At 39.1% G+C, this 13,949-nt stretch overlaps 1 protein-coding gene and 1 pseudogene across 1 annotated transcript in view; both read right to left on the bottom strand.

Annotated features, from left to right (window-relative positions):
• dnajc10 (DnaJ (Hsp40) homolog, subfamily C, member 10) overlaps positions 1-13,949 on the bottom strand; it is a 63,522-nt gene that overhangs the window by 35,000 nt on the left and 14,573 nt on the right. Inside the window, exons 3-8 of the mRNA XM_078228523.1 lie at positions 5,290-5,452; positions 3,642-3,692; positions 2,352-2,434; positions 2,129-2,260; positions 1,714-1,807; positions 1,029-1,106 (exon numbers count right to left, since the gene is read on the bottom strand). Coding sequence (XP_078084649.1) covers positions 1,029-1,106; positions 1,714-1,807; positions 2,129-2,260; positions 2,352-2,434; positions 3,642-3,692; positions 5,290-5,452 — 601 coding nt within the window. The remainder of the gene's footprint in view (positions 1-1,028; positions 1,107-1,713; positions 1,808-2,128; positions 2,261-2,351; positions 2,435-3,641; positions 3,693-5,289; positions 5,453-13,949) is intronic.
• On the bottom strand, positions 8,054-9,006 carry LOC144503959 (calcium-activated potassium channel subunit beta-2-like; annotated as a pseudogene).

Raw genomic sequence — 13,949 nt, 5'->3', positions numbered from 1 at the left:
TATATTAATGATTTGGATGAGAATACAGGAGGCATGGTTAGTAAGTTTGCAGATGACACCAAGAATGGCGACATGGTGGGCAGTGAAGAAAGTTATTTCCAATTGCAACGGGATCTTGATCAATTGGACCAGTGGGCTGACGAATGGCAGATGGAGTTTAATTTAGACAAATGCGAGGTGATGCATTTTGGTAGGACTTACTCAGTTAATGGTAGGGCATTGGGGAGAGTTACAGAACAAAGAGATCCAGGGGTACATGTTCATAGCTCCTTGAAAGTGGAGTCACAAGTGGATAGAGTGGTGAAGAAGGCATTCGGCGTGCTTGGTTTCATCGGTCAGAACATTGAATACAGGAGTTGGGACGTCTTGTTGAAGTTGTACAAGACATTGGTCAGGCCACACTTCGAATACTGTGTGCAATTCTGGTCACCCTATTATAGAAAGGATATTATTAAACTAGAAAGAGTGCAGAAAAGATTTACTAGGATGCTTCCAGGACTTGATGGATTGAGTTATAAGGAGAGGCTGGATAGACTGGGACTTTTTTCTCTGGAGCGTAGGAGGCTGAGGAGTGACCTTATAGAGGTCTATAAAATAATGAGGGGCATAGACAAGGTAGATAGTCAATATCTTTTCCCAAAGGTAGAGGAGTCTAAAACTAGGAGGGCATAGGTTTAAGGTGAGAGGGGAGAGATACAAAAAAAGTGTCCAGAGGGGCAATTTTTTCACAGAGGGTGGTGAGTGTCTGGAACAAGCTGCTAGAGATAGTAGTAGAGGCGGGTACAATTTTATCTTTTCAAAAGTAGTTACATGGGTACGATGGGTATAGAGGGATCCGGGCCAAATGCGGGCAATTGGGATTAGCTTAGAGGTTTTGAAAAAAAAGGGCGGCATGGACAAGTTGGGCCGAAGGGCCTGTTTCCATGCTGTAAACCTCTATGAAGCTATGATCAATACCAACAACTCTCATATTTGAAATTAGAATATTCTAACCCGAAATTATCAAGCAAAGCTACTTCAGTTATTACCTCCCGTTCCATCACAAAAAGTGACCAGCCAGCCAATTCCAGAAGAGTATGCTGTATTAAATGCACTTGCAAAATTTCCTGGCAATAAAAAATATGGTTAATATTCAGGCAGCATATAATCTTCCCACATAATTACATTTTATTGTTAATTTATTTGCAGCATTTTGTTAAAGCAACAATCGAGTGATATACTCGTGTTTGGCTACAACCTCTAAATCTTAGTTTAATTTTTCCCAACAATTTTCTCCGCCAGTGTTTTTCCTTCTTTGCTTTTTGCCAAGGCTCAGTAATATCCATTACTCTCTAATGCATTGTCCAAACAGTTGTTATTCTGATGACGCAGCTAAGTGTCATTAAGTTGAGCTTAATCTCTTCCCTACCTTAAAAGCATAGACTGAGGCCTTAATCCGAGACATCCCTAATCTTATTTCTCGGAGAGCAGAATTTTCCATTTTGAGAAAGAAATGTAAATAACTAAAGCACAATAATAAGGAAATCCACATATTCAATTCCTAGTCTCTGCTGACTCGTCCAACCCGAGCTACAGCAGAAGTAAAATTGCATACAATAGGCTTCAACTGCTCCCAGTGAATACGAGGAAAATTAATTCTGCATGCAAACGTATGAGCTTACAAAAACCTTTAGTTTTTTTTTAATGTTTGATCTCAAGAGACACTGTAGCTACCTGCCCATAATTCTGTCACCTGGGTTGTGACATACTGCATAGCAAATTGAACAAGATCCTCCTTCAATCGGTCTCCAAGATATTTCACTGGGGTCTACAAAGATAAAAATAATTTCAAAATTAGACGACTGAATAATTAAATACACTATCTGCATGTCTATACTATTGTTTTGCAGTTCTAAATTCAGTTAGAAAATGCAGATCACAATGCTACAAAATATGTATCGCAAGTTATTTTTCATAACAATTACATTTCATATGTTGTTAAAAAGCTATTTTTCATTCTGACTGTCTTGAGATGACGATTCATGATTCTACTGATAATGTATAAATATAGCTGTTTCCGTTATCTTTTGTTTCACATATAGCATACTACCACTTCTGGAGAAATAAGTCCCGACTACGTGATGCCTACCCCTCCTGCTTTAAAGATGTAAAGGCTTGGGTAACTGGTGATTCCTTTGGAACGACACAGCATCCTGTTATCCCCACAATTGACCGCTCCTATGTGGATTAGTCCATCCATCTCTTTGGCAAATTCTCTCCACTGGAGAGCAAAAAAAAAACCAAAAGCTTAAAGATTTCATACAGTGAAAAATGAACTGAAATGGCATTTCAAAGCATGAACTTTAACATACCGTAGGAGCTAGATCATGGCAGTGTGAGCAACGAGGGAAGTAAAAGTTTATAAACCACAATTCCCCAGATGTAACTGCAGCATCTATTAGCAAAAAACAAAACAATTGATTCCAACTGCATTGAAATAATCACAGGAAATTTGATTCACTGAACAATAGCATCTGTCAAATCTCAAAGAGTACAAGAACTTGTCACCTCAAAAGCTCAAGGATGATTAATTGCTTTGTTCGGGGTAGAATTCTTGCAAGTCATTTAATCTTGGCAGATGTGTTTTGAGGTGTGATGAAAAGGAAGAAATAATTTTTTGTCTTTTCACAAGCAAAAAGAATCGAATTTTGTAGAAATTTAAAAATATGTTCAACTTATTTCAGGAGTAGCATTATTAAAAGGAAACTTCAAGGTTTGTGGGAATTAATAAACCACAATTAATAAATTTCGATTGCATCTCATAATTCACAAATGGAAATATTGTTAAAAAACTTGTTTGGGTTCAATATGTGAAAACAATGGTCTGGATGGTGTTTCTCATCAAGTAGGTGAGGGCACGTCATCTTAATTTGGAACTCTGTATGGATATTTGCAGTATAATATCAGAAGAGAGTTGAGATAAGTTTTACAGCATTTAGTCAGTAAAACATTCTGGGGAAGAAACTTCATATGAACGAGTATATGTAAACCAACTTCAAATCATAGAATCCCTACAGTGCAGAAGGAGGCCATTCGACCCATCGTGTCTGAACCGACCACAATCCCTATTCCCATAACCCCACATATTTACCCTGTTAATTCCCTGACACTAGGGTCAATTTAGCATGGCCAATCAACCTAACCTGCACACGCACAGAATGACAACTGGAATGTAAACAGTCACTCCTCTGTTCTCTCCACGCATGCTGATTGACCAGCTGCTTTGCGTTTTCAGCATTTTGTGATTTTGTTTCAGATCAGTACTTGCAATTTTTTTCTGTGAAAATAATGTGGGGAGGGGGGGAATTTTCCCATCCCGCAAGGGGGGGGGGGCATAGCCAGAAAACCCCATTCACGGACTTGTCGGTATTCTTCATTTTAAAGGTTAACAAGTGCATGTTGTGTTCGCCCAGTTTGCAAACAGTTGAACGCACGCACACACGTGCACACCTTTCCTGCCTCTTATTGCACAGAACTTCCCACCAGATGATATAATAGTTGCGACTGTCATTTAAATGAAATTAATTTTGTTCATTTGGGCTTCTAATGTTCTACACCACAAACACACATTCCAAAATGAAACTCTAAAACCAAAAACTTACCAAAGTCTCCTTTATCCAATGTTATAACTTCAGCATCATCATCATAAATGCCTAGGTGAAGGAAATAAACAAATGAGTTCAAACCATTTATATTTTCCTTTGTTTTTGTATTGATTGAACTAAACCACTTCAAATCAATTTATTTCTGTAGTTACAGCTATGAGCGTTAAATTAGAAAATCATTATATTAATTATACTACAGATATTAAATATTCAGTACTGGCATGCGAGTAGAGGACACACAATGAGGGAGAAAAACTTTTTGCATTATTTATTTACTAAAGTAAAAATAAATACACGGAGAAAAATTAAACGTAACTTGCAAAAAGAATCTGCACAGTAAAAACATTTTCAGAAAGATAGAAAGACTATTCCTTTACAATGATATAGATGGCCATAATTCACACCTATATTACAATTTAGATTCCAAATAACTAAAGGTCATATTGAATGAAAGCCACACTGCAAAGGTGTAATTTAAGCTACAACTGTAACATTGCCGAGAAGCAATTATACCTTGTGACAACACTGCTGTTAGTATACACAGCCTGAATTGAGTCAAGGTCCAACTTGAAATCACAAAGCAAAGTGAAATTCCCTGGTGAAGGGGGTTTCAGTCCACTTTATTTTAAGTTAGCTTCAGGCCTGAGGACCAGTTTGCACTACAAATATTTAATAGTGCTGCAAACTATTTTCGCAGTAACACTAAAACTGTGGTGTAGGTGTAACACGAGCTTGAATTCAACGTGTTATAGTTAGCACAAATAAAATCAGAAGTTAAAAAATCTAAATCAAGAACTTCACATTACATAGGTCTGGATTTAATAGGACATCATATGAACAAGTTAGTGATGTGGTTGTGGGTATGTGCGCGTGCGTGTGTGGGGGGCGGCAGCCAGGAGCAGTGGGTGGGGAGGCATGAAGACAACCAAAGAGAAGATCTGTGATTGAGGGGAAGGCAGGAGATTAAATGACAAAATACGTTACGGGTGCAAGGCGATAGGCGATCACAGCACATGTTTGATTGTTGTTTTGGGATTTGGATTCCCCAAAATCTGATCAAACTTATTGAGAATTTTATAGGCCTTCAATAGATCACCCGCCAAGTCTTTTCTTTTCTAGACAAAGAAAAAAGAGTACCAGCCTACTCAGTCACTCTTGAAAGTTGGAGCTTTCCAGTTCTGGTATAATTCTTGTAAATATTTTTTGCACCTTTTACCATTCCCCCCAATGCTTTTGTAACATGGAGATCAGAATTGTGGGCAATATTCTAAATGCTGAACTGTTAGATACTGTATTCTTACTCAAAGGCATTAGGAAACCAGTGCAAGGGGAAACAGTGCGCAAGTTTCTTCCATGTGTTCTGTATTTTTCTTTAAAACTTCCAGAACAACAAAATAAGGCTTTTATATTACAAAAGATGCTGGTCCCAGACTGGCATTGATAAAAGTTGATGCAACCCAAATTACAAAGTTTGCTGAGCTCAAATGATATCGAAGCATTGGTTAGGTGTGCTTGCATGTTTAACAATGACTGGGATCAAATACTAATTCTAGACAGCAAAGAGAGTTCAGGCTTATTAGACTGGTGTGTGACATGACATGCATTTACACAACTCGGCAGAGAAATATAAAACACACTTTCTTACCAAAGTCATAACGATAAAAGTTCCAGCTTTCGTACTGACCACCCTGGTGATCCTGAAGGCCTTTCTCACCGTATTTATCATACTTTTTCCGAAGATCCTCATCTTTTAAAACTTCATAAGCTCTATTTATTTTCAAAAAGTTGTCATGTGCTTCTGGATTATTCTATTAAAACAAGAGAGTGGCAAGTACTCAAGCTGGTCAATAATGTTGGCTAGCTTTGAGAAATTTGTTGCTAAGATTTTTTTGTCGAATACGCATATACTGGAAACTGCAAACATTTGATATTCTAAGATGACGAGGTTGCTTCATCTACAATATTGGAATATATTTGCCGTAATCATTCATCAGGTTTGATAAAATAACCAATTAACTGCCTCTACTAATAAACACAGTAAAAACAAATCAATACATTGAGCATTATGATAATTTCTATACATATTTCCAAATACCAACTTTTATAACTGAAAAACGTAATTACAATTCAACATGCCTTTGATTGAATTAGCTATCCTAAAATAAAAGGAGGGATTATCTTCTATCTAATGGTTGCAATAGTTGTGCATGTGCATACCTAATGCGAGGGATATGAGGAAATGGGTCTGTAAATCCTAGCTTGTGGCAATGAGTGTGTGTGCCAGGACTGCACTGCTTTTTCTTTAACATGTCACTAGGTATCATTGCTTTTGCAGACGGCTATGGTGCATGACTTTGGTTAAGATTTTGAACATTAACACAGGTTAACCTTCTCGACTCTAATTTTGTATGTGACATCATTACTCAGACATTAACTCCACTCCTTTACTAGTATTTTGTCTGCCAATTTACTCAAGTTGAACAACGACCATGTAAAATCTGTACATCCTGTTTGACCAGTGTTGAAATCCCACTGACCCCATGCCCGCCATTCTTATTGAATCTACACAGGCTTGTATGTTCCCAAGAGCACAGAATTTAGTATGATTTTCAAATCCCTCCATAGATACACCACATCTTAATTTACATCACCATCAAGGCTTGTGATTCCCTGAAGCAGCCTTCAGCTTTGTGCATACCTCTCCCTTCATCTCACCATTCATTCTAGAATTTTCAACTGTCTCAGCCCTACTCTCAGGAATTTCAACTTAAACTCTTTCAGCTGCCTTCTATTTTTTTAAAAAGCTTATTTCAATCCTATTTTTCAACCATCCCAACTCTCCCACCTTAATTCAATGCCTAGTCATTTTCATTTTTCCCATCTGTGAAGCACTGTGAATCACTTTCTTCATTGGAGAGGTGCAGTTTGTTACCTGGGCTGGGGTGCCCTGTAGTACAAACCTGCAAAAGGTTTTTTACTCAATAGGGTGTGTATAGAAGTGTCATACACAGTCTGCTCCAGCATTTCCTCAACAGGACAATGAACCTGAGGCTTAAGAGCTCTCAACCTCTGGAGCTGCAAGGAGGATGGTAAAGCAAACACCATTTGAAGACAATCATTTTGTTGAATGCTTGTATAGCACAAGTATTACTGAATACATGTTCCAAATAATTAGTGCAGAAAATCCAATATATGTTACCCTTTATTTAAGCTCGGACACAATTCAAGTAACAGAATTTTGCCCAGTACAAATAAACAACTCCAAGTGAAAGTACATTCCAGTTGTTTATTACTCTTAATTCCTTGGTGTATTATAATTGTTTTTTCCCCTTTCAATGCTTTCTTTTTAAGAGAATGCATGCTGAATGTATCCAATCACCAATTCAGAGCTCCTTCGAGATGTCATCCTAGTCGGAGAAAGAAGTGGACATCATTTAGTGGTTTCAAGGATGGAGGCAGCTCTTTGGCTCCTTTCACTAGGTCATACCATAGCCCTACAACTGCTGGCACGACATCAGATGTTTATATTGGCTGCCTTGGTTGGTGCTTATTTTGGCTTGAAGTGGGTCCTTGGATTGGAGAGCTGAATGGCATGAATGTTGTGTCCCTTGAGAGATTGGTCCTTCATCAATGTCGACTCTTGCTCTGCCCTGCCTCCTGGGCACTCCCTCAGCATATACTGTGAACTATGGTGAAAGCGAACTTTGCTGCAGATGACCTTATAGTTAATGTGCACATTGAGTATAGGGCAGTTCTGTGAAGTGTTAAATACCCCTACACAGTCATCTAATAGATGCCTTTATTAGCTGGCACATTTTTCACTAAGTTCCTCATGCAGTCTAGGGAATGAAGTGCAAACTCAGCAACTTGTTCCTGCGTTGCTGCCAGCTGCACTTGCTTAATCACATTTGCTACCCACTTCTCAAAACCTAAATCCACCAGAATAAATATTGCTGTGTTACTAACTTCAAGGTAGAGTGAATAACATTATGAGACAGAAGTTTGCAGCTGGTGGAATTGCTCAGACAACTATGGAAATGTAAGACACAAATGCCACAATGATATTAACACACTTCTTAAAATAAAGTGACCTGCCAGAACATATAATGCTATGATTGTTAAAGACTCAAAGTGATAAACGTGTGAAAGATTAGGGGCCGAGGTTTCCTTTTGGGATTGGGAAATAGAGGTTGAAACTACTTTTGGGTGCTAAACCCACTCTGAAGGAAGAAACATTCACTAATTAGAATTTTTGGGTAGCACTGAGACAAATTCTTCATCCAATTAAGGATTAAGCTGCAAGATCAAGATTTCCATTTTGAGAGGATCAGCAGGCTGACATGGAAAAAAAGGAGTATGCTTCAAGATAGGCGAATAGACTCACCCTCCCCTCTAACTTTTCAAAATCTTTAATTATGAAGTATATTCGATAGCATTTTGACATAATGTTCTTTTTCATAATTCTTAAAAACGTTGGTGAGAATTAGCTTTTTCCTTCTCCAATTCATGATCTGCAACTGTTCCTTGAGCAGAGACACGCACTATGTCAGCTTCACCATGACAATAATTAAAGTTCCACCACCAAATATACAAATAGGCCAAAGAAAGGCAGAGTGGTTAGCTTGGCTGCCTCACAGCGTCAGGGACCCGGGTTCAATTCTGTCCTAGGGTGACCGAGTGGTGGGTTTCCTCCAGGTGTTCCGGTTTCCTCCCACAGTCCAAAGATGTGCGGATTAAGTGGATTGGCTGTGCTAAACTGCCCCTTAATGTCAGGGGGATTAGCAGGGTAAATATGTGGGGTTAGGAGGATAGGGCCTGGGGGATTGTCGGTGCAGGTTTTATGGGCCGAATGGCCTCCTTCTGCACTGTAGAGATTCTATGATTCTAAATGAATGTAACAAAGCTTTTGGAAAATAAAATCTTGTCAAGGGAACAATATTTTGTTGTCTTCCTGGGTTATAGTAACAAGGAAGAGAGTTTGGGATTGCGTGTTGTTTTCTGTTATAGAAGCTATTTGCATTTCGGTTTCTGAATGATTCATATTACACTTTGCAACACAAAAACACTCAGTAATATAGCAGTCTCCTCAACCCTGAAGAGGTTAACATATATCTGAATGTAAGGATGATGGCTTCTGCCAATTTGACACATGGTTTTGCAAGCAATTTTTGCAGTTTGCAATTCTTGCTTCAAGGACAGTATATTGTGATTTCACTGTCCAAACAAACACTCTCGTTGTCGGATTGGACCAGTTTTGTTCCCAAAAGGTAATCACCACTGAACACACCAGCATTCCCAGACATACGGCCCTGCCCTCTCCTGCTTTCAGGGAAGAAACTGCTTTCCAGTTGTCCAGAATCATGCAGTTTTTTAATAGTTTGTGTTTGATGGCATCCTCTTTTATCTCCACTTCATCTCAGAGACACTTGTTAACAAATGCCATTATCAGTAGACAGGCCATCACTGTGGTGGCGCAGGGGACGGAGGGGGAACCGTGTACAGGGTGGCCTATGGCTGCTCTGGCATACAAGTAGGTTCTCTCAGGCTCTAGGAGCACTGCTGCCCTGGCCTGCCATTCAGTTCCTACATCCAGCACCTAAAGTGACCCCACGAGGGAAACCTGGAACCAACTGGAAAATTCCACAGGATAATCAAAATTTAAACAGCCAGTTCACATAGAGATATTGAAACAGTGACCAAAGGAAGGTGGGATTGGAGTCCAGCATGGCTACCTACCAGCATGCAGCCAATCAGGTACATTACAAGCCTAAGTGAAGTCAATTAAAGGAGACCATGCAAAACACATTAGGATTCTGCTAAGAAGGAGAAAGTGTATGCCACAGCCATTCCACAATATGACACCTTAAGCAGGTATGTGCGACCTACATTGAACTCAGCAAATTTTCTCAATGTGTTCCAATCCTAATGGTGCCCTTGCACGTGCAAATGGTCACCTAAAGTACCACCTACTTCCAGACAGCAAACTTCTCAGAAGTGTGCTCCTCAAGTTCAATGATGGCAATGGTCTTTTGTTGCACTTCCCTCAGTATATCTCTGGTCCCTTCACTGCATTGACTGCCTGATTCTATGCACTCCATATAAAATTGCCCACTCTAAATTTCCATTGCTGAAATCAGTTCTTTTAAGGCACATTAGCTGTGCATTAAATTTACCACTGCACTTCACATTCTGCTCCCACAGCTGCCATATTTCCTGGCAATCTGTGCCAACAGTGCTGAATAATTATTTATTTCAAACTTCACAAACTCTTGCAAAGTTTGCTTTGTGCGCTTCTAACACAACGAACAATCACATACCACTACAATGCTCAAATTGCAAAATCTTCCCCATAATTGGCTTGCAATTACTTTTAAAATTCCTTCACTGCAGGAATGCTTATTTGACTGGGAAATGTAGTATAACAAGGGATTACATGCTCTGGCAAAGTGCAGGTTCACAGACAGAACAAGCCAGAAAATATCCTGTACCCGTCTGTTACAACCAAGGTCACAGATTCAATTCTGAGTTTGTGCATAATATGGACTATTTACAAAATTGGTAATAAACTTATATGCAACCCTACTGAGATATCCATACATTTGGGTGAATCCCCTTACAAGGTTGTTTGCAAATTTTGAGTTAACAAATTAATTTAAGTTAACTGCTCTCTTGGGTGGGCACTAACTTGGAATAAATTGACTGTTAACAGTCTTTGCCCTAAACTCCAAATCTTTCCTAAACTCATCACTTTTGTTGTCTCTCGATCAAAAAGCCATCTTGAATTCTTGTTGATTGGGTCTTTGGCCAATTCCCAAGAAGCTTACGGTGCAGAAATTATGTATGTTACTAACATAATAGGAAGGGTCACTTACAAACATGGTGCAGAGTGAAAGTCAGGACAGAATGTGCAAAAAAAGCTCCACAATTGTTAGCTTAACTCCTTTAAAAAACTGAGGAGCAGAACACAGACTCTGCAAAGGGATATAGATTGGTTAAGTGACTAGGCTGAAAGGTAGATGGAGTATAATGTGGGATAACATAAGCAGATTATTTAAAAATGAAAGAGACTGCAGAGTGCTGCAGGAGAGAGTGATCTGGATGTCCTTGTACATGAATCACAAAAGTTAGCATGCTGTTACAACAATTAGGAAGGCAAATGGAGTGTTGGCCTTTGTTACAAAGGGGTGGAATATAAAACTAGTGAAGACTTGCTACAGATCACAGAGAATACTGTGTAGTTTGGTCTTCTTACTTAAAGAGGGATATAACTTTATCCGGTGCAGTTCAGTGAAGGTTCACTAGACTGGGATTTATGGGTTGCTTTATAAGGAATGGTTGCGCAGGTTCGAACTAGACTCATTGGACTTTAGAAGATCTTGCATGCAAGATAATGATGGGATTTGACAGGATAGATGCTGAGAGGATGTTTCCATTCATTTGAGAAATTAGGAGAAGTGGGCCCCATTCAAAAATCTCCCATTTAAGACAGAGATAAGAAAGTGATTCTTCTCTCAGGAGGATTATTCTCTGAAATTCTCTTCTACAGATGACAACGGAGGCTGAGTCATTGACAACAGCACTTTCCAAACCAGAAATCATTACTAGCTATAAAAGATAAGGGGGGGCAGATGCAAGTGAACACAACTACAAGAGGATGTAGTTCCAAGTCCTCTTGACTTGGAACTACATCACCATTCCTTTACCATTGTGGGTCAAAATCCTGGAACTCCCTTGCGAAGAGACCTGTGTACCTACATCATGTTGTCTTTAGTGGTTCAAGGAGGCCGTTCACCATCACTTTCAAGGGAAACAAGGAATGGGCAATAAATGTGGCCTAGTTAGTGACACTCACATCTCTTGGAAGAATAAAATACTAAATATAATGAAGACTGAGTTAGACAGATTTTGATGTACAAAGGGGTCAAAGATTATGGGGCAGACAGGAAAGTGGGGTGGAAGGCCACAGTCATATCAGCCATATTCTTATCGGATGGCAGAACATGGGCTGTATGGCCCACTCCTCTGCTTCATATGATTTTATGAAGAGACTCCAAAGAGACATAGGCAGATTAAGTGAGTGGGCAATAAATTGGTAGATGGACTATCGAGATGGCAAGTTTGAGGTTATTCACTTTGGTAGTAAAAATACAATAGCACAATATTTCTTGCGAACAGAAACTAATTAATAATTGTTAATGTCGAGAGGAATTTGGGCGCACTTGTACAAGAAACACAGGAAGTTAGCATAGTAGTACAAGCAAGTAACTGGGAAGGCAAATGGCCTGTTGGTCTTTATTGAGAGATTGGAGTACAGTCATAAGGAAGCCTTTTTACAATTATAAAGGGATTTATTGAGATCACACCGAGAGTACTGTGTGCAATTTTGGTCTCAGCATCTAATAAAGGGTATACTTGCATGGGGGCAGTACAGGAAAGTTTCACTAGATTGGTCCGTGATGAATGGGTTGTCTTATGATGAGAGTCTGAGTACATTGGAACTCCCTTGCCAGAGTTCAGAAGAATGAGGGGTGATCTTATTGAAGATTCTGAAGGGGCTTGACAGGTTCAAAACTGAGACATTGTTTCCCTGCCTGGGTTGTCTTGAAAAGTTGGAGTTAAAGGAGATGATCAGCCATGGAGCAGGCTCTGAACGACAGTATGGTCTGCTCCTGCTTCTTATGAAAAGTCGCCTGAATTTACAGGATAATATGAGCTGTTTTACTGCAGTCACAGTAAGAAGTCTCTCAGCAGCAGGTTAAAGTCCAACAGGTTTATTTGGTAGCACAAGCCACAAGCTTTCAGAGCGCTGCTCCCACTCACCTGATGAAGGAGCAGCGCTCTGAAAGCTTGTGGCTTGTGCTCCCAAATAAACCTGTTGGACTTTAACCTGGTGTTGAGAGACCTCTTACTGTGCTTACCCCAGTCCAACGCTGGCATCTCCACATCATTACTGCAGTCACATACTGATCAGTAGCCTCTTTTTCATCTTGAGCCCTAATGTTAAACATGGCACTTATAAGTTATGTTCACTTGAGGTTCAAAGCATGTCTTCAAGGCTTTCAAAATTGCTGTAGTCGGTTTTATTCTGCTCTTCAGAGAGATTTAGGATACAATACAATTTGTAAGAGTTTCGTGTTACTATTCATATTAGCTCTGGCTTGTCAATTAAATCTGTTGCAATTTTGTAGTGTTGCCATTGCAAGTTAAAAACATATTGCCTTTCATTTCAAAAGGAACTGGGAGGAAAATTAACAGCTATTTTGACTCATCCCAGTTTCACTTTCCTTTTTGGGGGCTTTTTTAAAGCAGCATTCTGCAGCCTTGAACTTCTCTGCTTCTCCTCCTGTGGCTGTAGCTTCTCTCCACCTCTTCAAAAATTTAATCACATCTCCACTTGTGACACCATATTACAAGCTCAAAGAGTATATTGCTTTTGGTACAGTATCTTTATGAGAAATGAACGTAACATGGCTACCCCCAGCCTATGCCTCATGACAGTCACATGACTATCAAGCCAGGTAGGACCTTTGTTTGAAGCATTTCAATTCCAAACCATGGACAATATACATCCATGACTAATAAAATGCATCTATCCTTTTAAACAGCTACCAAAATTAACTGCACTGAATAAGTTATTTCAGAATCCTCTGAAAAATCTATAAGCTCCACTACTTTGTGGTGTGGAAACGCTATTTACCTCCGGGGAAAAACATCACGTTTTAAATCTGGAAACAGCAAGAAATGCTAAACTGCTCGTGCAAGTAATTATTCATAAAACTGCTTCACAATGCTCTTCAACAATACAATTTTATCTAATGCATGTTTCACAGTAACTTCATTGCAGTGGTAATGTTAGCCTACTTGTGACAATAAATAAACTTTAAACTTTGTCAATCAAAAACATTTTGGTGGAATACTAGTTTGTTCTTCATGCGTGACAAAGTTTCCCTTCACCAGTAATTGTTAATTTTCATGGAGTTCAACTATGAATGTATTTAACACTCATTTAACATTCAGCAACTGATTTGAGATTTGTAGAAAGATGTAAAAAAACACTGTGGAATATTCTAATATCATACAATTCAAAAATTTGCTACTTAATCATGAAACCATAGCAACACTTACTCTTGCACCCCAAGGTGTTTTGTGCAGGTATTGCAGCAGAAGAACTGCATCATCTTTGCCATCAGATAAAATTGCACGTAAACCCTACCTCTCTCAATGTAAATCCTCATTTTAAAATCCCATTTGGATCAATAAGTTAGACATCATTTTTCACTTGAAAATGCAATTAAAATCACACCA

This window comes from Mustelus asterias, chromosome 14 (assembly GCF_964213995.1).
Source record: "Mustelus asterias chromosome 14, sMusAst1.hap1.1, whole genome shotgun sequence".
In the NCBI taxonomy this organism is placed as follows: domain Eukaryota; kingdom Metazoa; phylum Chordata; class Chondrichthyes; order Carcharhiniformes; family Triakidae; genus Mustelus; species Mustelus asterias.
Note: the sequence above shows the minus strand (reverse complement) of the source record. Positions and strands in the feature narration are given on the sequence as shown.